At 41.9% G+C, this 25,482-nt stretch overlaps 1 protein-coding gene across 1 annotated transcript in view; it reads right to left on the bottom strand.

Annotated features, from left to right (window-relative positions):
* Positions 1-25,482, bottom strand: part of LOC101171739 (semaphorin-3D) — a 79,800-nt gene that overhangs the window by 15,508 nt on the left and 38,810 nt on the right. The window contains exons 3-6 of the mRNA XM_023954800.1: positions 10,816-10,970; positions 8,105-8,167; positions 1,407-1,526; positions 795-885 (exon numbers count right to left, since the gene is read on the bottom strand). Coding sequence (XP_023810568.1) covers positions 795-885; positions 1,407-1,526; positions 8,105-8,167; positions 10,816-10,970 — 429 coding nt within the window. The remainder of the gene's footprint in view (positions 1-794; positions 886-1,406; positions 1,527-8,104; positions 8,168-10,815; positions 10,971-25,482) is intronic.

The following is a 25,482-nucleotide window of genomic DNA, read 5'->3' on the forward strand; positions in this document are numbered from 1 at the left end:
TTTTTATGCGTTATTCTAATTTAATAATGTGAAAATAAAATATGATTTTATAAATGTTTAAAACATTTGTTGTGTAGATATTTAATGTGTTTTTTTTAAATATATGTATAAAATAAAATGGAAAAAACAAAATTTTATAAAAATATACAGTTATATGAAAAAACTTTTTTATCAATTTAATTTAATGGTTTAAATGTATAGATTTTAACTGTTTAAGCGAATAAAAATAGTTTTTATCATATACTTTTATCATTTACTTTTACTCTACGAAATTACAAAACCCAATGAAATTTAATTTAGTCATTAACTAATTGATTTCAATTATTTATGAAATAGATTTTAATGATTTTAATGGATACATTTTAGTTATTTATATCAAATTTAATGTGACTAAGGACCAGGGTTACTAAATTCTATAAAAACCATAAATGTATTTGTTATATATTTACTATAACAAATTAAATATATATATTAAACACCAAAATTGATCAGGGTTAGAGTATGGTAGGGTTGTGTTGGGGCTATTTTTTTGGTCGTTTTCTACACAACCAAATCCTTGTTCCAAAACTCTCCAGTCAATCTTTCACCCCCCCTGCCTGTTTAAGAGTAAAGATCTTGGAGGACCGGATCAATATGTGAGGGGTGACGCTGGGAAACAGGTGATTTATATTTCGGATGGCCCACAAACCCCTCACTGCTGGGGGGTGGGTGGGCGTTAAAAACGAAGGAGTGAAAGAATAATCATTTCCGATTTTCTGCTTGACCTCTGCATTATGCAGCTGTGTGAGACCTACCAGTGAGGAAGACAGCGAAGGGCTCTCTGGGACTGAAGGGACACTTTCCTCTGCCGGACTCGTCTGAACCGGACAGCACAAACAGCGGCTCCTGCAGGGGAAAGTGGAGGGGTGGGGGGACCACACACACTAAGTGATGAAATGATGAGATGGAGCTGGCCTCTTCCCATATGGTCAGAGAGGAACTGATGGATTATTATGGAATAACAGCAAACAGATGTCCACAATTGATTTTTGAGAGTCTAATCTCATGGAGAAGCACTGCATGCAGTTGGGTGAACGGCCCCCAGTGAAAAGCAGAACACTTATTTCACACTACTTTGCATGAAATCTTGTACGCTGCCTCAAATCCTTTGTTTTATCTGCTTCGTGTTCACTTGCGACAGACTTGGAAGGAGACTTGTGTTGTCATTTTGCATTTTAGTGTGCTAATCCTAAAGAGTGTAGAACAAAAGTACACACAGACACAAAAATGACTGAAAACCTTCTGCAATTGCTGACTTGTTGGGAAATGTAACTTTTTTACAGTAACTTTTGTAACTGAAGATTGACAGATGCCTAGACCTGATGTATGGTGTGAATGAAAAAATGCATAGATAAAGAATATCTTGCCTCTGAGTTGTAACCAAGGTGCACGTACGTGCACTGTGGATGGAAGGCTCCGGTACCACACGCATAGACATGGGTCTTATTGAAAGGCTGCAGCAGACGCACAAAGTTGGCACAGTCCCTCTGAAAAGGACAAAAGGACATTCCCGCAGATTCTTATCTGGATTGTTGGACAAGTTAAGCTTTGGCGCATTTTAATTAAGTAGAATCTACATCATATTCACGTACATTGGGTTTAGGAGGAGATACAGTACATTTCAAAAAAAGTGAAGTAAAAGGCGACATCCCGTTGACCTCCACTATATTTAAAACTTAAACTACTTCAGTAATTTTAAAAATTGCAAAATTATTTAAAGACAGCTGAAAAGTCCACAAAAAGCAGAACAAATGAATGTTTGAGTTTTTAAAAATAGCATGAAGTATGCAGAAGTTAGGACTGTATTTCTATGGTAAAAGATGCTGCAGCTTTGTTGAATTGCAGCAGAACCACAAGTTGCAGAAGAAATTGCAGAAGAGAGCAACAATGTCCTTAACTTGCAAAACATTTGAATACGTAAATGGCAGAAATCAGGTGAAGTATGCAGAAGATACGCACAGAAGAAAACAGAAGAGGCAATAGTTTGACTAGTTATGCTGTGTGAGTTTGACGCCCAGGGGTCTTCAAGGACTTTTCTTTTTAAAGAGGTCCTACAGGCGTGTCAGGGGCCCACATCTAACTGCTTTTTTAGGGAGAGAAGGTGTACCTGTGCTCCGAGTTTTTTTAAATACCTGCCTGCCAGACCCTTTGATGTCTTCCTGACTTAATCTAATACTACCAACGGAATAGTGTTATAGAGTAATTTTACATTTGCACATCTTCCTAATTAAACAAAGGTTTTTAAACACATTTTTGCATTTTTTTTCAACAGTTTATACTTAACTACATATTATGCAGTAAATGTAGAATTTCCCCATTTTTTTCATGCTTTCACTATGAAGCCCCAAATTGTTCATAATAAAAGTAGCCATTATATTAAATATATTTCATTTTGATTTAAAAACCTGTTCATTGTTTGAAAACAGCATTTTAAAATATACATTTTTAATCATGTTGCATATTATTATAATTCTATGGCTTTTTTCAGACATTCAGATTTCAAAATCAATATTTTTCACAGTAGCTTTGTTTTACATAACACTTCTCTCCATTCCTGGCAAGCTCTTCACCAGGATCTTGCTCAACCGTGCTCTCCCAGCCATCAGAAGCAGCCGACGTCCCGAACAGGCTGGCTTTATGCCCAACCGCTCCACAACAGACCACATCTCTGCCGTCCGTCTACTCATAGAGAAGACCTATGAATTCTGTAAAAATCGCCATCTCTATATGGTGTTCATAGATCTAAAGGCTGCATTTGACACCGTCTGCCATACCTCACTGTGGAATATCCTAAAGACCCTTGGAGTACCATCCAAGATTGTCTCTCTGTTTGGTCTGCTCTACAGCAATGCAGAAAGCTGTATCCGCGTAAATGGCAAAGACTCAGATTGGTTTCCCATCTCCAGTGGTGTTCGCCAGGGATGTGTGGCAGCTCCCGATCTTTTTAACTGCATCATAGATCAGCTGATGTCCCGGGTCTGTGAGCAAGTCCCTGAAGTGTCTCTTGGCAATTACCATTTGACTGACCTGGAGTATGCCGACGACACCATCCTGTTCAGCACATCCCTCAGCCAGCTAAAACTTGCTCTGAGCATCTACAGCAGAGAGGCAAAAAAGTATGGTCTCATGGTGAACTGGACAAAAACCAAATTCATGCACGTTGGTGACGGCCCAGACCCACCCCCTCTCCAGCTCGGCAACAATGTCATTGAGCCTGTAAAGAGCTTTACATACCTGGGGTCCATAGTGACGGCTAACGGTGACCTAAAACCAGAGATCACCCGCAGAAGGGCACTGGCAGCATCAGCCCTGCAGTCTCTCAAAAAACCATTGTGGCGTCATCAAAACATCTCGCGCAAGACAAAGCTCCGGATCTACAACCTAGCTATACTTCCCATTCTGCTTTATGGTTCTGAGACATGGCCCTTAAATGAGAGCTTAGCCGCAAGAATAGATGGCTTCGACAGCCGGGCTCTCAGGACCATTGAGAACATCAAGTGGCCCCAACATGTCTCTAACAAAGCCTTAAGAGCTCAAACTTGCCAGCCCCAAGCCTCTTGCCTTGTTGCGCAACGCCGCATCAGATGGTTCGGCCATGTTCTCCGTTTTCCCTCTTACCATCCGACGCGGGCCATCTTTGAGTTTAACCCAGGGGCTGCGGGCTGGAAAAGACCTCGAGGCAAACCCCGTACTCGGTGGACAGATGTTATTGCAGGGGATGTTAAACCTTATGGGGTTGCTATGAAGGATACTGAGCTTCTGGCACAAGACCGGAAAGCTTGGAAGACCCTTGTTTTTTTGGTCGGCTCTAGGCACTGGGAAGGGGCATGCCCCCCCCCCCCCCCCCCCCCCCCCCCCCGCAAGAGCCTTGATTGATTGATTGATTTGTTTTACATTGCTTTTTTCAGAATAATTTATTTATTTCGATATGAGCTTTTTCAGCAGAATGAGTCTGTCAATCAGTGAAAGTGGGCGGGATCTAAACGCACATTGGCTGATCCATTGAAATCGGCTCGTTTTCCTAGATACCCGCTCTGTGGTGTGCCAGTTGGAAAGATGACATATGTCGGCAACATCTGCACAGTTCTGCTGACATTAGCGATTCAAGAGAGACACAATCTGTCTGCAGACACTATTTTGAGTCGTTTGGATGGCTTTTATGAAACGCTCAGCTTGATATTTGCTGTAGAAGATGCAAGCATCGACGACTCGGTTTTTACTAGTTTGAGAGCAGTTGAGCACCGGTTTCGTGTGGACCACACCACAGAGGAGATTTCTTTAAGTGCCGGTGTAGGTACCGGATGTTCTCGGGTTGCCGGATGTTCTCGGGGTCCTTCAGGGTCCTTCAAATGAGTTATATCACTAGAGGAGACATCACGCGGTTCCTCATGGTAGGAGAGCACCGCCATCTTGGTGAGGTCAAGTTTTGAAGCCCAAACCACTTTTATAACATTTAATAAAGAGCTCTGTTTTTGCTTTCAATCACTTCATTATATGAAAAAGAAGAATGGCTTGAAATTGCTTAGTTTTGTTCAGAAATACAAACTTCACGAGTACCCCTAACTTAACTAGTATTAGACTACTTAGATTTATTTCTATGTTCCTTTATTTTATTTTACTTATGTTTTTATTTATTTGTGTGTTATGTTCATTGTTTCTTTTTTCCCCTCTATTCTTTATTTTCTATGTCAATATTTTATATTTGGCAATGGTGACTGATCTTCGAGGCAATATTGATTACATCGTTATTGTTCGTTGTTAACGTTAATGTCATTGTTAATGTATGATACCGCAATTGTCAATAAAGTTTTTTAAAAAACTTAGTGACGTTAACTCATTGGTCGTGGCAACTTACAGCCAATCAAATAGTGTGACGTCATCATTGGTCGAAGGACCCCGAAGGACCCCGAGAACATCCGGCAACCCGAGAACATCCGGTACCCACACCGGTCGTCCACGTCTTTAAGTGCCCGTTGAAATACTCCCGACTCTCGTTCTCTGTGCAGTGTTGCCAGATAGTGTCCCGGTTTTCCAGCCCAAAAGACGTCTGAAAGTTATGGGTGTTTTTTATTTATTTAACACATACAAAAGGCGCAACAGGTTTTACGGCGCATGTGTTTTAAAAAAGGCTGCGGGAGCAAAACTGAGTTGGTTGTGTTTTAAATATTTTATTTTTTCAGTCATCAATCAGCATCTAAAACTCTATCAAAGTCCTCATCTTTTGTATCTGAAATGAACAGCTGGGCTAAATTTCTATCAAACACGCCAGGTTCCCTTCCATCATCGTAAGAGTCTGTCTCCTTGCCGTGCGGCTCCTCATCACTGATGCCGGCTTTTGCGAAAGCTCGACGAACAGTGCAAGCAGACATGTTAGTCCAAGCATCTACAATCTATTGTGGCGTAACTCGCCTGGTGCTGCCTCCCAGTCTTAGTAAAAGTGTGCTCGGCATCCGTCCTCCATCGCTCCCACGCCGTTGGCAACATACTTTGAACGCCCTGTTCACAATCTTTTCACTGCAGTAGGAGCAGATTTTAATTGTAATCCACTGGAAGTTGCAGCGCCACCGTAGTCGTCGCCCAGATGAAAAGATGGCACCAATTCATAAAACAAAAAGCACCAAAAAGGACCTCCCTGAAAATGTTCAATTTTAATTTCCTCTGGAATCATTACCGCCTTCAGTCGAGTGGTGACTGTAGAGACGCTTCTCCAAGCTGTTCTCTGATCGTTAATCCATTGCTCGAGCTGATCTCGGGCCGCCTTGCCTTGTTTCCGTGGAAACTCTGCTGAGTCTTCCTAACTTCTCTGAGTTCGTTTTCCAGCTTGGGAACCATGGATTCATTAATTTTGAATTCTCTCGCAGCTGCTCTATTGTTTCTCCCATGTTTCTCCGCGTAGCTGATAGCGGAGGCTTGCAGTTTAAACTGTGCTTCATAAGCATAAGTGTCTTTTTACAGCATTTTCAGGGTTTCTAAAAACAATGTTTTTCTGCATAGTGCACATACCTGCACTTTAGTACTATTAGGGGGTGTGTGTTTTCTTTCACGTCCACTCTGCCCTCCTTACCGTTCTCATGCTTTCCTCTCTTACATCCTCTATATAGAAGTCACACAACAACACCTTCGGCGGACCGCACCATGGGGAGCTCCATTCATTTTGGAGAAAATTTACAACTTTTAAGTGCGCCTTATGGTCATGAAAATACAGCATATATTGGTATATATAAAATAACAGGATCCGAAGAATCAACAATACAAGTTGTTTTGTTTTTTTCCCTACTGGACTAATTAATCACCCAGGTCCGTTCAGGTCCTATCTGTTTAACGGTAGTAAAATAGATAGTTCAGACTCAGAAACTCTGAATGATCTCATGAACTCAAACATGGAAACTTGATTGCCATGTAGAACTCTTCAAAATATCAAAACATCATCCGTGTCTTCCTGCATTGTAAGTGAGATAAACACAGACACTGCACAGTGTAGCGATCAGCCCAAAAACATTAGCTGGTAGCTCCTCCCACACATGGCCGCGGTGTCAAGCTTTAAAGAACACAATTTTGGTCAGGCGGGGCGGCAAACCCCCAACAGCAGGTTATATGACAGACCACGGGCCATTAACCGACTCTTCCTGGTGTGTTCATGGAGCTCCAGTACATAGATGATTATCGGAACTCCAACAGCCACCCAACACTAGCTGCGTTTATATGGACAAAAGTAATCGGAAAGAACGCCTGTTCGGAAGAAAAATGTGTCATGTAAACACACTGTTCGGAATAGTCTGCCCTGATCAGACTTGTTAGGATCAAAATTTATTTCCAATTGAGGAAGGTGGGTTATACCGATTGTTTATCCGATCGTTGTGCATGTAAACGGTTCATTCTGATCGTGTGTCACTACTGCCCTTGTTTACGTCATGCATAGACTGAGAGAAAGCTTTGGAGCGCATACGGTACCGACCAGCTGCTCTGCGCACGCCCCGTGCAAAGCGCCGCTCCGCTCTCACCCCGCTAGCTCTTCGCCTCTCCCTTCCTTTGCACCCCTCATGAGTGGGATGTGTGGGAGGAGCGCTTCGTGCCCCCTGACGTCTGGAGCTCTGCACCCGAGCTTGGGTGCCAGTGGACCGAGTGAACTGTGTCTCTGAGCAGAGCAGCCGGATTTATTAATGTGTGTTTGAGGGGAAGGGACGATGTTTTGTTACGTGTGTGTTTTGTTGTTTTGTTATGTGTGGGAGAATTCGGACTGCAAGCCGTCCCGCCACTCTGGGTTAGCGGCTGCCCGACTCAGGAGAACCATGTGTCCGAGCAGACTGCGCATCCCCAAATGATTTATTCCGACCGAAAGTGTGACCCATGTGAACGTTTGTTCTAATCGGAAAAAGGTTTTCTGTGCCCATGTGCACGGTTGAATTTTAACCCGACCATTGATCCGATCAAGATATTTTGCCCATGTAACCGCGGCTACTACTGTCTGGCAACACTGTTTATGTGTTGAGGTGCATTCTCCCACCTAGTGTTGAGGGGTGTGCACGTTCGCTGAAGCAACTTCAATCAATTAAGTTAGGCTGCTGCTGCTTATATCTAAGTAAAGGAGTAGCCAATCACAAAAGTGTCTCCGCCTTGTTTGGTTTGATTGACCGACAGACTCATTCTGAAATAAATAAGTCATTCTGAAAAAAGCAATGTGAGATAAAAACAAAGCTACTTTGGAAAATATTGATTTTGAAATCCGAGTTTCTGAAAAAAGTCATAGAATTATAAAAATATTCAACATGACTAAAAAAATTAATTTTAAAATCGTGTTTTAAAAATAATGAACGGGTTTTAAAGCAAAATGAAATATATTTTATAATATTATGGCTAATTTAAAACCTGTGTGCAGGTTTTTCACAATTTCATTATCTTTTTATATATTTATAAGAGATAAATTGGTTGATTGTGTGTGATTGCACAAGGTCATATTTGCTTTTTTAATTAAGAACAATTTGGGGCTCCATACTTCAAGCGCTTTCATGATTTTGCAAAGTATCATACCCACTTCAGCTCTAAAAGCACTGAAATTTCCTTTTACCTCCAAACTTTTTCCAGCCAGTTTGCAGCGTTCCACATTTTCTTGTGCTGCAGGCCAGTAGATCTGATGGAGGAAAAAAAAAACATCCTGAAACATTTACGCAATTTAAAGGTCTTTAAGCGGCAACATTTCAACCAAACACATCCTGAATATATAGGTGTATTCACTTAGGTTGTATGAAAACAAGCAATTTATTAAAATCTATTACTATAATGAATATTCTGCTATGGAACTGATATATTATACAAAATTCTACACAAATCTCATGTCTTATTATACCAATCAATTGAAGAAATTGAAAAAAAACATATTAGGGGTGGGAAAAGCCAAAAGTGAAAGAAGAAGAAGAAGACTGCATGGTAGTGTGATAGTTACCACAATAGCCTCACAGAAGGCCCTGGTTTAAATCCTCGCTGGGATCTTCCGTGCGAAGCATAAATGTTCTCCTTGTACATTTGTGGGTTTTCTATAGGCACACAGGATTCCTCTCACAGTTCAAAAATGTTTCAAAGGTTATTTGGGGACTCTGAATTGTCCCCTAGGTGTAAATATGTGTGTCTGCGTGTGCGTGTGTGGGTGGGTGTGTGTGTGTGTGTGTGTGTGTATTTTTGAGTGGCCCTGCATTGAACTGGAAGTTATGTACTGGATTGTTTCAGGCGCTTCTTTGCACAGCCTAGGGCTTTGGTCTTGTCTGGTGTGGTAGATCTAAGTCTGAGGTTTGTTCCCGACCTGGCAGGATGAGCGCTTCAGTGCTGTCCTGTAGGCCAGTCCTTTCTAAACATTTGTAGGACTACTTGATATCAGTTATGGTCCGGTGGTACATCCCATGCAGGGGTTTGTCCTCCCATGAGGATCTGTCCTCCAGCACTGTATCCTCTGCTCTCCATTGCCTGAGACATTCACTGAGCACACTGTCAGTTGGGGACTTGAGCTTGATGTATTCATGCATCTTGGATGTTTCATCCTGGATAGTGGCTTCCACGATAAGCCTCCTTCCCTCCAGCTAGCATACAGTCCCGGGATACTGGATTTGGGATGTAACCCTCCATGTGTGGTGAGGAGCTTTCGTGTCTCAACATCTGTGGTCTGCATCTCTTCCTTTTTGTCATCGTTTTTATTCTTGAAGGGCCACACGTGTCAAACTCATGCCGGGGGCCAAATTTGGCCCACAGTGTAATTATAATTGGCCCGCGAGATCATATCAAATGTGCATTAGAGCTGGGCCATGGTATATACTTAAGGGTCTGTTCTGTCAAACAGGAGTTGGTCTAACAGTGCCATTCTGTGTGATGCTCAAGTATTGATCCATACACCATATCTTGGTTGCAATAACGCCTGACATGAGCTTCCATGTTGTGGAGAGACAGGTTATTGGCCGGTAGTTGGATGGCACTGCACCCTGTGAAGGATCCTTCTAGATCCAGATTGCTCTGAATCTCTTTAACCGAAGTTTGTGCCCTTCCATAGAGAAACGGCATCAGCTGCCGGAAAATATCCTGATACGCTGAGGATGATAATCGCGAAAAATAATTATCATCTCGATGAATGAATGATGGATGAAACAAGCCTCTTCCGGAAGAAGATGACCTCTCACACTTAACTGATGAAGGAGGAAGTACAGACTCCTCGCTTTAAGGTACAGGGAGACATATTGACACTCCTTATATGCGTTATAAATTACGCTATAGTGCAGTCTATTGGTCTGAATAAAAAAAAACTCTTTATGTTGAACAATATTCTAGTGTTCTTTAATAATTATTTTACAAAGCATCAGAAATGTTTGAGAAGGGTTTTTAATGAGTAAGGACTGGTGATGGACATTCTTCAGCTGCGGGGGTGGGGGTGATTCTCCATATTCGTGGGTCTCTCTGGTCACTAACCCCCACAAATAGGGGGGAAATACCATATGTCACTCAGTATTTCAGAAAATAGGTGGGTTTGTGGTAGAAATTTATGGAATTTCAACTTCGCCCCTATAAGCTAGCTCACCTTTCTCATTAGACAAATGTGAAATATATTAAGTATTAAATAGAAAGTGAGGAAATGTCATAGAAAATGCCAATAATGTCATCACATCATCAGCATACGCTAAGAACCCTAAAGGAACAGCTTCAACCCAGTTTACATGAGATTGCAAGATCTGCCGTGAGGCTACACTCTGTGTGCTGCTTTCAGTCTGTGCTGTAACTGAACAAGAAATACACAAAATATACAGATTTTGGGGAAAATAAGGACTAAAATGATACATATAAACTGCATATATAGACAGACAAGATTATTATAGTTGCTCATGATGAGGACTATGTGTGGTCTATCTGCAATCCCTGTTTGAAAAGTATTTTGATGCGAAATAAAACTGCCAAATCAACCCAAACCTGCCCAAATTGAGTCAACCCGCCAAAAGCAATATTTGCCACAAATTTAGAACCAAAACCATTCAGTTTGGCAGGACACCCCCCAATAAGGCAACACTGCTCCTGGGAATCAGATCCTTGTTTTCCGTGTGCCAGTCCTGTAATTGTACATGACTGTTTGCCTGAATTAGGTCAGATATGTTACTGTTTGCATATTCTTTTTTTAAGGCTTGGAATAAAATGTCCTAAATTCTGTAAATTCAAACCTGTTGTGTGGGGTGCAGACCAGATCAGGGTTTTTATATTTTCTTAAGCCAACTTCAAAATCAGGAAGAGAAGCTACAGGGGGGGCCTCACCGTCCGTGTGGGCAGATCCACGCTGTCTGGGTTCAGCAGATAGATGTGGTCTTTCCCTCCCACCAGCAGCCAGCCGTGATCCTCACCCAGCAGCAGGGCCTGGTAGCTGCCATTGACTCCTCCCTCCCAGACTACAGCTGAACCATTGGTCAGATCTAAGCAGGAAAAGAGGCAGAAGCTGTCACAACCTTCTGTTCTGTTTTGTTTTACCTGTTGTGTATTCTGTGGAGGTTGGATGTGGGTTCTCCTGGAGGGCTCTGCCCCCTCTCCTGTGATGCTCCATGAGTGGCACACAGCTGTCTGCACTTTAGGCTAATTTGTTTGTGCTCTATTTAAGTGGGTCCGTTTTTGCTGTCTGTGTCGGAGTGTTGCTTTAGTTCAGTCTGCTTGTCCTAATGTGTCATGCTGGTTTCAAGTCCTGTTATGTTTGTGGTGCTTATTTGTTATTGTAGTTTTTCTCCATTGGTTTGGCTCATTTCTTGAAACAGAAATTGCATTTTCTAAACAACATGGACAAACCTCCAAACCACTTGGCAATTGTTCACAACAAAACGGTATTTCTCATTAATTTCATCAAATTGCAAACGTCTTAATACATGTCACAATGTCTCAGTACATCTTTGCAAATGATTAAGTGCAGGTAGCCTACATTTAGCACAATTTCCAAGTGAATAGATCTTGTTGATCTAAACTGATTGTTGATTCTCAGTCTAATGGTTGTTCACTCCAAAATGAGTCAGCATCATTTCATTGTGTAAGTCATCACATGCACAATGGTCTGTTCAATTGTCAAAATTAGTCAAGAACATAATACCATGAATACGATATATGAATCCCTTGGAACATTTGATAAACTTATTATTATTTTAATTTGATGACTGAAAATGAGAGAGGTCTCGTAGGGCCTCACCTAAAACTACATGTTATTGTATGGGACAATGTGAATTTCTGGTTCACTACTCATCCAAGGATGGTCAAAGTCTTCCTACCACCTTATTCTCCTTTCCTCAATCCTATTGAGGAGTTTTTTCCGCTTGGAGGTGGAGAGTGTATGAGCGAGTGTATGAGCATCGGGCTCAAGATCAGAAGTCCCTGCTCCATGCAATGGATGCTGCGTGTGAGGATATTACAGGAGATCAGTGTGGGGATGGTTGCAACATGCACCCCGTTTTATCCCTCGTTGCATCACAAGGGAGAATATACGCTGTGATGTGGACAGGAATCTGTGGCCAGACAGACAGCAGCGTGAGGACGATGGCCAGCAGGGTGAGGACGATGGCCAGGAGAGGGAGGGTGAGGAACAGCGACCAGTGAAGAACTTTTAGCTGTGAAACTCAAGCATTATTTACAGCGCTGTAGGCTGCATATCATTTTCCTTGTTTTTTGTTTGTGTTTATATTATAAAGTACATTATGCTGTATACATTTTCTTTTTACTCTGATGTATGAAAGTTACTTTATGTGTGTGAATAATGATGGTTACAATTTCCTTGGCAGTGTGAGTGCAATGTGTGCTGTTAAACCTAAGAGGCTACTCTTACCCTAAAATCCTTTTTCTTTTTTTCAGTTTTATACAAAATTGTATTCCATTAGCTACACAAAAACAGTACAGTTACCATTGTCATTAGACTGAAAGGTGGACATGAGGGACATTTCAATGGTCCTCTGCTATAGTGACAATCATTTTGACCTGCAGTGCTTACACAATGCCAAAGGGACAAAGTATTTTGGGGGCACTGACTGTTTAAATGAGAAGGAAATTTAGTTTTGTAAAATGAGTGAATTGTTTCGGGGGAGATATGAGCTTTTGCAGGTGAACCATGGTGTTGTGCCGAACCATCCACATTACTTTTGACAAAAGCACCAAGAGTGTTGAGAACGATCGGTCTGATCAAGAAATGAGCCAAAGCAATTAAGAAGGATCTTTGCCATTTTGGTGGCAATTACTCTTTACAGCTTTACAGCTATAGTGGTGTGCTGAACTGCTGAACTGTAAGACTGTTTTGCTAAATGATCTTAGAATTTTCAGAATGTAATTTTTGTTTCAAGAAATGAGCCAAAAAATGTAAAAGAACTCTGGATCGTCCCTCAACCTTGGAGTCTGGTCCTGCATTTGGGTAATCCTGATATACCGTAACAGAAGCATCCAGAAGTTCAATAAAACCATCCACTGGCTGTTCCTCGTAGGTAAACGAGGAACCTCCTGCTTAGCTGGTTCTTCAGACATGCCACAAAAAAAGTTCTTTATATCAGCTTTGACCAAACTAAAGAATTTGCAGATTTACCTGTTTTTGTCTTTATTAAACCATTTTACTGTTATATTTTATATTTTATAAATATTTTATATTTTATAAATATTTTTTATAAATATTTTAACTTAGGAGATATATGGATGTCTTAACAGAGGACATGAAGTTGGCTAATGTTAGGGTAGAAGATGTTCATGATAGAGTGAGGTGGAAAACGATGATTCGCTGTGGCGACCCCTGATGGGAAAAGCCGAAAGAGAAAGCAGACTGTTATATTTTATTACATATATTTTATTATTTTTATTAGACTTAAAGTCTTTGTTTGCAAGAACCTGTTTTTCTACTGTTACATCTGTAGTGAAGGATGTTTGCTGTAATTGATCTGTACATTTTAAAGCTGTAATATTCAGCTTCAGTGAAATCAGCTAATTAACCATGAAATTCTCTGCATTTTACTGTGGCTGTTATACGCCCCAGCACAGCGTGCATCCATGTCCTGCCACGGCTGGAAATAATTACCAAGAGGTGTGAAGGAAACTGACCATGAAACTCTGAAGGACTGTCAAAATGTCTGTGATGCATACGCCTGGAACTTTGACCCAACAATGTGCATAAGGTGAAGAAACACACCTGCTCTGTGCCGGTCCAGTGCAAGGCTGAGCTGTGCTGTTGAATGCTGCATGCTACATTTGTCATGTTTCAGCACCACAAAAATGCAAAATAAGAAATAAATCAAAGCTCTGAAAATCTCACTGCATTCAGTGGAAGTTCCAGGTGACGGCACATGTTCTGTTAGCCAACCAACCATGAAGAAAGAAAATCTGGGCTTTGCAGCCCACCTTGTTTGCATAATCTTCAATGTTACTTAAACCTAAAGAGTTTCAAGGGCTCTCCCTATAGAAAACACTAGTGTGATGAAGGACTTATGTAGGACTAGTATGAGGATTGACTTATTGGTGTTTTGAGGGCAAAAAACACAAAGCTGAGTACTTGGATGTATCCATTCGGTTCAAATCCAGAACAAGACTGTTAGAGGCTAACTTTGATTTAAAGACTGATTTTCTTTATCTTCAACAAAACATATCAGTAAATGTTTGTAAAACAATAACAGAAAATGTCAGATTGAAGAAATTTGAATAGAATCCGCAACTTAACAGAAAACCTGTGAACAGCTCCAAAAGCATAATATAGCCTTCCTGCAACAGCATTTTTGAGGAACTGTAACAACGTGGTGTGACTGGAGTGGCCTGGTTAACCCATGTGCTATCCTATGACCCCACCCTTACTTTGACGTGTTCTCCCTACCATGACAAAGGTGGATAAAGGTGGAAAGATTTCATGTAATCCATGGACACCAGTGAAGATCACAAATCACTGAAGAAAAAAGGTTCAGCGCACTGTCTAGTGGGTCTGGATGACCCAACTCCCAATGTTAAAGTGCCTAGGATAGCACAAGGGTTAACGTAGGACGCAGATGATGTTAAAGTTCAGGAAATGAAGGTTTTATTTACAGCTCACACACGATCATCCTCCTTCACACTGAGCTCCTTCCTTTGATTTATTCCAGTTAATTGGCAGACCACGCCCGGGAAGGAAGCTTCTTTAACCAAACAAAATAGAAAATATACAACAAAAGATAGAAATGTCTTGGAAACCATACAGTAGAAGTCCTGGAAAAAAAAGACAAAAATAACATAAACAAACAACTCAAATCATTACAACCAAAAGGTATGCAAGCAAATCCAAATCCTTTCCATTTCCTATGCCCAACTCCTAAACAGGAAGTGAACGCCTTGGCCACTGTTTTGTTCTTTGAGCACCAGGAAGAAAAAGGTAAAAAACGTGACAAAATCAACAAACAAGTCTAAACATTTGGTGGTTGTGTTGTTCATACATGACCTGTCTAAAAGTGATGAGCTATAACAGACAGGTGACAAGTCGATACAACTACTTTGTCACAGGAACAAAATGGATAAACAGCAATCAATGAAAAATGCTTGAGTGTATCTGGATAAAAGTTTTGTTTTCTGGTGCAGTTCCTTAAAAAATGCACCAGGTAAAAAGTCCACAGTCAAGCTGTGTGCTGCTGCTCTGAAGTGTGTTTGTCATTGGAGTTTTTGTTAAATTACCTTAAGGATCAGAAAAAAGGTCAATAATCTTTGTCTAAGTCATATCCGCTCAGAGCTCCAATAAGATCTCATTCAGAAAATGTACAAAAAAGCGTAAATAAGATATGCAGAGTTCATTAATGACTGTATGCAGGAACTTGACTGGAAATTATGAGAAAAAAACATTTCCACCATAAGAGCCACACCAAAGACTCCTGACATTTGCTGAAAACATTCCTAAATTGATGCGTGTAGAGCTGAGAACTGAAGCTGACCCTTTAATCTGAGGCCACACCCACGGTGTTGCACAGATTCCAAGGTCAAATAAAATATAAAGGAATTATTTTTTTAGATATTCACCTTAGGTACAGCTGTCACAGAATCATGATCTCACTAAAAGCAAAAAAAGGTTTTAAAAATGGAACGTAATGGAGTGTAGTTCTCGGCATGAATAGGGGTTAACCCGTTCTTTCCCGTCACTTTAGCTTTTTGAAAGAACTTCAATCTGGAAGTAAAAGACTTTCTGATTGTTTTAGATCCTAATCAGAGTGTCCATATGTAAATCATTGACTCTTCATCAATCATTCAGCTTCTCGATTAAACTGTACACCATAGCCCATTTGCTTTATCTTTAAATGCCTGACTGTGCACCTCAACTAAGACACTACAGCTTATACCCTTTGTTGGCAATGACAGCAGTCAAACATTTTCTCTAAATCTTCACAAGGTTTTCACAAACTGTTGCTGGTTTTTTGGTCCATTCCTCCATGCAGATCTCCTCTAGATCAGTGATGTTTTGGGGCTGTTGCTGGGCAACACGGACTTTCAACTCCCTCAAAAGATTTTCTATGGGGTTGAGATCTGGAGACTGGCTAGGCCACTCCAGGACCTTGAAATACTTCTTACATTGCCACTCCTTCGTTACCCGTCAGTGTGTTTGGGATCCTTGTCATGCTGAAAGACCCAGCCACGTTTCATCTTCAATGCTCTTACTAATGGAAGGTTTTCACTTAAAAACGGATGATACATGGCCCCATTCTTTCTTTCCCTTACATGGATCAGTCGTCCTTGTCCCTTTGCTGAAAAATAGCCCCAAATCTTGATGTTTCCACCCCCATGCTTTACAGTAGGTATGGTCTTCTTTGGATGCAACTCAGCATTCTTTCTCCTCCAAACACGACAAGTAGAGTTGTAACCAAAAAGTTCTATTTTGGTTTCATCTGATCATAGGACATCATATCATATCATATCATATCATAGGATTCTCCCAATCCTCTTCAGGATCATCCAAATGCTCTCTAGCAAATTTTAGACGGGCCTGCACGTGTACTGGCTTTAGCAGGGGAACACGTCTGGCATGTAGGTTTTGAGTCCCTGGTGGTGTAGTGTGTTACTGATGGTTGACTTTGTTACTTTCATCCCAGCTCTCTGCAGGTCATTCACTAGGTCCCCCGGTGTGCTTCTGGGATTTTTGCCCACCGTTCTTGTGATCATTCTGACCCCACAGGGTATGATCCTGCAGAGAGCCCCAGATTGAGGGAGATCATCAGTGGTCTTGTATGTCTTCCATTTCCTAACAATTGCTCCCACAGTTGATTTCTTCACACCAAGCTGCTAACCTATTGCGGATTTAGTCTTTCCAGACTGGTGCAGGTCAACACTTTTGTTTCTGGTGTCCTTAGACAGCTCTTTGGTCTTGGCCATAGTGGAGTTTGACTGTTTGAGATTGTGGACAGCAGTCTTTTAAATAGATAGCCAGTTCAAACAGGTGCCATTAATACAGGTAATGAGTGGAGAAGAGAGGATCCTCTAAGTTACAGGTCTTGAAAGTAATCTCTTGAAAAATCCGACAATGGGACAATTGGTGGCTGACTAAACACTTTTTTGACCCACTGTAAATGTGCTGTTGTGTAGTTATTTTTCAACAAGATTTCATTTGTATGTGTCGACCTAAAAATGAAAATAGTGAAGATTGATCTAAGTTGTGGAGCTGGCGGCAGATCTGCAGAGAAGGAACTAACATCTGGTTCTGTGGCACTCGGCTCTGACTCTTTCATATCTCATTCTTCAAATGCAGCAGATGTGATTAGAAGTCAACCACAAAATGAAAAAATAAAATAGCAAAGGTTATCTCATCCATAATGAGGAAATTAAAATGTGAAATACGGAAAGAAGGATTTCGGTCAAACAACTTATTACTCTGATATTAAACAATCATCATAAGTCCACCTCTAAAGAGAAGGTTTTTGTTTTTTTGTTTTTAAGGGAAGTTGTCCAGAAAAAGCATTTAAATCTGCAGAGACAAGAGGCTTTCCAGGTTCAAATAACTGAGAGACAGAAAAAGTGTGTGGAAGCAAAAGTAAGTTAGCTTTTTTTTTTTTTGGGAGCAACTTTTTAGTTCAGCAAGTCTGAATGTAAATCAGTTAAACAGCTGAATGCTGCTTTTCATATGTGTGTGTGTGATTGTGTGCCCTTGGACAGACTGTGACCTGTCCAGGGTACACCCTGTTGGGCGAAAGGTGTTCCCCCCCCCCCCCCCCCCCCTTCGCCCAACATTAGCCAGGACAGATTCTGGTGACCTCGTGATCCCGAAAGGTATATGCCAGGTTAAAAAAAAATGAATGGATGGAGACACAAGTAGCAAAGAAAAGCAGGATAAAATTGTGCATAAAACCCATTGAATTTTTTTCTTCTGAGTGGGTCAAAAACGATGTGCATCCTCAAAGCTTGAGTTTTATCAAAAGACATAAAATGGACAGGTTGCCAGTCTATAGCAGGGCCACACATTTGCTCCCACATGCACATCTTAGAGTAACCAATCCACCTAAAGAAGCATTTTTTAGACTGTGGGATAGAAGATTATTCAGTGCTCAGATCTAAAACAATGGTGCACAGATAAGCAGCAACTCTGCTATAATGAAGTGGGTGCATGTATGCTCAAGTTTGTTCTTCTTTGGTGGCCGCTAACTAAGGTTCCATAGAAAGTCCTGAAAGACGGTCATCAGATTGTTCATCATAACTTGGATTGTTGTGAGTTAAAGACTTAAAGCGCTAACCTCTGATTGGAAGATTGCAGGTTCACTTCCTGCTCTCCACACCTGTGTAAGAACATCCCATTACTCCCAGTAGCTTGGTTAGTCCCTTCATTTCTATAATCACAGCAAAACTCACACCAAAAGAAGTTACGTCATCCATGAAAACAAGATATTTCTGTGAAAGGACATGGCAGTCATAATATGTATCTTTAATTAATCCGACCAAAGTGGTTAAATCAAGGTCGTGAGGTGGTTGGTAAGAAGCGCTACGAGCAACAAAGACGCAATGACTCTACTGTGGCGAAAAGGACATAATCTGTTAAGGATTCAGTAGATGTGATCTCCTAGGCGACAGAACACGCTAAACAAGTTAGCAAATACAGAATCTGCACATCTGAAAGCAATACTTTACATACCGACTCGCTTTGTGACCTTTGGACAAAGTCATAATCCCAGACTTGAATTTATGTTCGAAAGCGATGCTGTGCTTATTGGCAACATAACTTGGTTTGGATAAGTAGTAAACACCACTATGATTTGGCACATAGAGATCTGTGTGAAGTCTATACATGCAGAGGGACACAGGTGATGGGGATGATCTTAGTTGTGGTGACATGGAAAAATCAGAGGAAAACCAGATTTGAGCTGTGGCAGGGCTGAAGGAAGGCAATTTGCATACATTTAACATGACAGATTTGAACTAAAGCAAACAATACTGCTGTTAGGACTAATCAGCGCCAAAACAGCACTTTACAGCCTTTTTAAAATAGTACTGTTGTAAAAAGATGGGGAGGCATGTCCTGTTGGTTTCATGGAACCATGACTTTTAATATACACCTGGCCAGTTTGAATTTGAATTAACACCACCAAGTTGTAGACAAAAGGTTTCATTGTCTTCTCCGAGTAGCTATAGAGTTCCTGCCCCAGTTTAATTATCTTGGGGTATCTTGTTTATGAGTGAGAGAAGATCAGAGTGTGAGATTGACAGACAGGTATATGCAGCAGCTGCAAGAATGTGGTTGGTTTATTTGGAGGCCAAGCCATCGGTTTACCGGACAACCTATGTTTTACTCTCATCTGAGTTTTAAGCCATCACCAAAAGGATAAGATGCTGCCTGCATGCTAACTTTCTATCAAAATAGTTTTTTCCTCCCCTGCACTGTTCTTTTCATCTCTATTTTAATCAATTTATACCTAGAAATGACATTTCTGAACAACTTCATTCTGAACCAGAGCCGCAGGGCTTGCTGAATGTTATGTGCTGAAGGCAGGATACAGCCAGGATAGGTTTCAGCAGTGACGTGCGGTGAGGTTTATGGCTAGTGAAGCACTAACATCATCAGTCACATTTACAAACAAATTCACCCATACAGTCATTTATTCACCTTTTGATTGGCAACAGTTAAAATGTGTTGTTTGAAATTTTTCCAAAATTGTTGTTATTGACTCACTTTGACTTCTAATTTCAGTCCGTGCTCTGCTCCTTTTGAAGACACACATGGATAACCTGTTTGTAGAAGTTTTCCTTTTCTTTCTTCAGGTTTAAAAGTCTCTCTGTCTCAATGTCAAGGTACTCCTGGGAGTCCTTTCCTTCCCCCCTCCCTTCTCTGCTCTTCCTCCACCAGTTCGTTGTTCCTCTATGGTGCAGTTCCTGTTCTCATGCTTCTTAGTCATCTTATGTTATCTCTTGATCGACGCATTCACATGTACTCACGTTTACCTTCTTGTCAACAGGATATCTCACCACAAGTGCCAACCTTGGTTCACTCATCAATTCTCTCTCCATCTGGTTCCTGCTCATCGTAATTATGACGTAACGTACTGGCCATACTCAAGACTGAGCTGACCCGGAAAGTTTACGATTCGCGGTTTCCAAGCAGGGAGTCTTCCTTGGTCCTCAAGTCGATGCCTTAACTCAGATGACTTCAACGCAACAGGACTTGTTTCGCAGAATTGATGGGATCTCACAAGCCTTGTTGGACTTGACCAGCCAAATGACAACGATAACTCCCATGTCCACTGCCCCATTTCCCTCAGGGAACATGGCTACCGCTCCTTCCGCCTGGTCACAGGAAAACATCCGCCTGCAGCCAGAGACCTTCTACAGAGAGGTGGAGGCCTGTTTCCTTCTGCAATGTCAGCTAATTATTCAACAAGCGCCAAGTTACTATCAGTCTGATCACAGTAAAATAACCCTGATTGTTAACTCCCTCAGGAGCAGAGCCATGCAGTGGGCTCAAGCCTTTTATCATCTCATCCTATTTCCCACGTACCCTATGATAAATTTATGGAAGAATTCAAGCTGCTTTTTAATCAGCCTCGTAAGGAGGACGAGGCTACATGAGTCTGAAACAGAGAAACCGTGCTGTGAGTGATCACGGACATCAAGGATCGTTTATACTCTCAACCTGAAACTCAAATGTTCAAAGATTTCAGCCGCTATATGTTCTGATATCCATCTTAAAGAAAGACAGGCAGAAAGAGTCAACACCAGCTGTCATGTTACTATGCCTAATTCTCCATCCCCCTCCCTAGTACAGGAATCATCTCGGAGGACCATGGAGGAACCCATACAGATCGGTCACTCCAAACTCACACCAGAGGAACGACAGAAAAGGAGGGAAGAACTGTCCTGTTTCTATTGCGGCAAGTCAGATCATTTCATCGCCCAATGTCAGCTCCGTTTAAAAGGCAGAAAACCCCCGCTAGAAAACAGGCCCGTTTTTACCCGTCAAGCTATGTTTACAGGCAGATTTCATCAAACCTCAAGCTCTGGTTGATTCCGGTGTGGAACAGAACTTCATTGATCACGATCTGGTGTCTCAACTGTCACTACCCACAGAACCTCTGGACTCTCCAGTTGAGGCAGCAGGATTGGGAGTACAACATCTCTCCCGCATCACTCACCGTACTACCCCCATTCTACTCATCTCCTCCGGCAACCACATACAGTTCTACATCACCTGAACTTCTCAGACTCCCGTAGTCTTGGGTTTTCCTTGGCTCCAATTGCACAATCCCCAGTTTGATTGGGGACAACGATGTGAAACTAACTGGAGTTTTTTCTGTATGGTTAATTGTCTCCAATCTGACATTCCCTGAGTCTCACCTCCTGCTATGGATTGCCAGGAGCACGTTGACTTATCTAGAGTACTTACCTGCTATCACAACCTCAAACCCGTCTTTAGTAAATCCAAGGCTTGCTCATTACCTCCTCATAGACCATACGATTGTTCCATAGAACTGCTTGCAGGATCCACTTTATACCCCTGCCTCAGCTTCCTACTGCCATGGAGACGGCAAACATGGTTGTGAACCACGTCTTCTGTTACCATGGGATACCAGCCGATATTGTGTCCGACCGAGGAGTGCAATTCATCTCCCAGGTTTAGAGAGCCTTTGCTCCGCCCTGGGAGCCACAGTCAGTCTATCATCTGGTTAGGGTTAGGGTTAGGCCAAGCAGAAAGGACTAATCAGGAGTTGGAGCCGGCTTTCCAGGCGCAAAACGCCTCTGACTGGTCCACTCATCTGGTTTGGATAGAATACTCTCACAATTTCCATCCTTCTACTGCTACTGATGTTTCTCCTTTCGAGGCCTCCCTCGGGCACTTGCCATCTCTGTTTCCGTTACAGGAAGTCGATTTGGTGGTGCCCTCGGTCCAACACCACCTTCAACGGTGCAGACACTTCTGGCGTCATACCAGGGCTGCTCTCCTACGGACAAAGGAGAGTAATCACATGATTGCCGATCGACATAGAGTGGTGGCACCCACCTATCAACCTGGTAAAAGGGGTTGGCTCTCATCTAGGAATATTCCAGTCCACGTCACGCAAACTCACTCCCTGATTCATCGATCCATATGTCATAGACAAAATTATCAATTCCCTCCTGTGTTCAATTCTGTTTGCCGGCAGCACTCCACCCATCATTCCATGTTTCCCAGATCAAGCCAGTCAAAAAAAGCCTGCTGCGCCCGCCGTTGCCGCCTCCCGCCCGCATCATCGACGGCTCCCCCGCCTTTACTGTTAGCCGGGTTTTGGGCGTCTGGCGTCAGGGCTTTCAGTTTCTAGTGAACTGGGAGGGTTTGGGCCCTGATGAACGGTCTTGGGTCTCCCGTTCCCTCATCCTGGACCCCTCCCTTATCGCTGATTTCAACCGGGCCCATCCTGACAGACATCCGGTACCGCCTGGAGGCAGTCGTTGAGGGGGGGAGGGTGCTGTCATGGTACTCCTGGGGGTCCTCTCAGCCGCACCATCTACCTACAAGCCCAACTCCGTTGGCTTCTCCAAACATGTGCCACTTGTTGCAACAGATAAAAGGAAGACCTCACTCACCGTCTGGGCCTCATCCTGTTCTCACCGCCTCTACCTCCGGAACACGCGCTCTTCCATCATCTCTGGGTTTCGACGCCAATTCCTCCATCAACCACAAGAACTCTTCCACGCATTATTGTTTCGCCCTGGACATTAAATCTATCACTTCATCCACTCCTGTGTTCGTGATTTTTCTGGGTTCCAGGAACTGGGTCTGTTCCTGCTCATCATAATCATGACACTCATGATGTGTCCAAAGCCTGGCTTTAAAAACAGGTTTTGAGAAGTTTTTTAAAACTGGACAGTGAGGATTTCTGCCGAACACTCAGTGGTAATGCGTTCCACAGCTTTGGTGCCCAGAATAATAACACTTGTTTACCTCTAAGGTTCTGACTATGGAACCTCCAGGAGAAGCTGATCAGCTGATCTGAGGCACCGGGTTGGGGTGTAGGGAGAGAGAACTTCAGAGAGGTATGGTGGTGCACAATTATTAAAAGAATTAAAAACAGATAAAAGAATCTTGAAATGAACTCTCAAATTCACAGGCAGCCAAGGAAAGGTAGCTAGGATGGGAGTGACGTGGTCCCTCTTACGCGCTCTGACCAGAACACGAGTAGCAGCGCTCTGGACCAGCTGGAGACTGGAGAGGGACCAAATAATAATTTGATTCCACATTATGCAATAACTCGGTTTTAATCAGATTGGAAAGGAAAATATAGAATCCAAACCTATTCAATTGCTATCAGATTGTTGTAAAACAAGCCTCAAATGAAGTCTTCAACTTAACCTTGATTAGGCATGATCTCCCTTTAAACTAACATGTCAGATCCTCTCTTTATGCAACTGTGTCAACACATTTTTGCTCCCAGCAGTCAAAGCTCTACCTGAAAAGAGCAGTTTGGTCCTGGTTTCTGCTTCTCCTCCACTCTGCTTTGTCTCAGGTGTTTGACAGCTTCATCAACCTCACCAAGCTGCCACAGCCGACTGACATCCCTCACACTCCTAAACCTTCCTTTCTTTCCAAAATCTCTCCTTCATTTTTTTCAAAATCCTGCTCACCGCTTCAATTCTTCGTCTTGACATAGTACTGCATCATTTTGTCATCTTTGTTTTCCTTATCTGCTCTTCCCTTTCTCCCAAGTCTACAGAAGGTAATCAGTGTGGTTAAAGGTCAGTGTTCACAGCAATGCCTGCAGGGATGCTGCTCATTCCACAAACCCACACACATGACTGCAGTATGTTTGCGTGCACACACACGCACACACCCACACACCCAGACACACACTGAGGTTACATTCTTAACCTCATATCTGAGTCACAGCTTGGGGGTCTGTGAATGCTTAAGGATGTAAATCAATTCTAACAGATTCCCTGCAGCTACATGCTGGATGTTTCTGACACTGAGAAGAGCTGCGCACACAACTCAACCTGAGCTGCACAGACACGAATAATTGAAATATAAATGAACGGCCCAGCTCTTGTATTTTTTAGGTCTGAGTGAGCAGCTATCACAATCCCATCTGGCTGAGTGGGGTAACTTACTGTTGGCATCCCACTGTGAGTCTACTTTTGTTTGTGTCATTTTCCATCTCGTAGCCGAACATGAGGTCTGACTGTTGGCGTTGGATTTTTTCCACATGAGCGTTAAAAACTAACATCAGAAACCTAGAGAGAGAGGGTTAAACAACGGCAAACCAGCCCAGACGTCTGTCCTTGGCCTAAACCAACAAACCCAAGTGCGCACTGACACACACGAATGGAGATGTCGCCAAAACGCAACAAACACGTCCGTCATGTCTGTGTTGGGTTTAACTTTAAATAAGTATTTGTCACTTTGGTGGATTGAGTTTCCTGAGAACGTGTACAAATAAAACAGTTCAGGTACCAAAGGGATTGTATATCCCAGCACTTTGCATGTTTTATCACCCAACATCTTTCAAAATCCTGTTACATTCTGACACTTCCAAAATACATGAGTATGGTCTACATTTACTTCTCCACATTCACGCCAACAGCTCTGATTCATTTTTAACTGTTTATTCAAGGTGTTGGGAAAAATTGTTTAAGGTTTATCCAGACAAACTCTCTCTATATTTGAGATCCAGTGGTGGTATGGTGGTGTCTCCACGTATCTAAGCAATCCTGCTCATTTATCTATGTGTTTAATTCTTTTTCCCAGTTATCTTTTACTTTTAACGTTGTCTTTTTGTCATATTCCATTAAAGATTTATAAAGTGTACCAATATTTTTGATTGAACAATTTCACCCTCGTCCCTAGAAGAGCCGGTCTGTATCACAGTCTTATACTAGTTTCTCTTTTGTAAGTATCTAAAAAAATCCAGTTTTTCAGGGTGAAATTACTAAGTCAAGTCAAGTTCTCAAAAATCTCCAACTGCCCATCCTCCTTTTCTAACAAGCAGCATGCTGTTATTCCTTTTATAGTCCAATGTTTATAAGTTTGATCATATTCTGTTAGTTTAAATTGTCTTACCCATTTAAATTTTTTGCACTATTTTAGATTTTGTTTTTTTGCAATAGTTTGAACCCCATATGGTTAGTGTATGATTTGTTATGGGATGTAGATGCATTTTCTTTGTCTCATATAAAGCTTTATCTCCAATAATATTTTGAACAGGTTCTTGTAAAGTTTCACATTCTATATTTTTCCATTTTCCAGTATGATAGGGATTACACGTAAGTATCGTAGTTGTGAAGCGATACAGTTTTCTCTTAGCTTTAGTGCCATACCTCCTTTATTTTTTGGAAGCCTTAGGGGTGCAATATTTTATTCTGGATTTTTTACCGTCCCTTGTGAATCTGGTTATTGTCTTGTCCCACATTGTAAATAGCGTGTTAGAGACCTGTGTATGTAGAGCTTAATATAAAAATAAAAAACGGGGCAAAATGTTCATTTTCACTATTTCAGTTCTAGAGCTGAAGTCTAGTGTCTTTTTGTATATT

This window comes from Oryzias latipes, chromosome 5 (assembly GCF_002234675.1).
Source record: "Oryzias latipes chromosome 5, ASM223467v1".
Taxonomy (NCBI): domain Eukaryota; kingdom Metazoa; phylum Chordata; class Actinopteri; order Beloniformes; family Adrianichthyidae; genus Oryzias; species Oryzias latipes.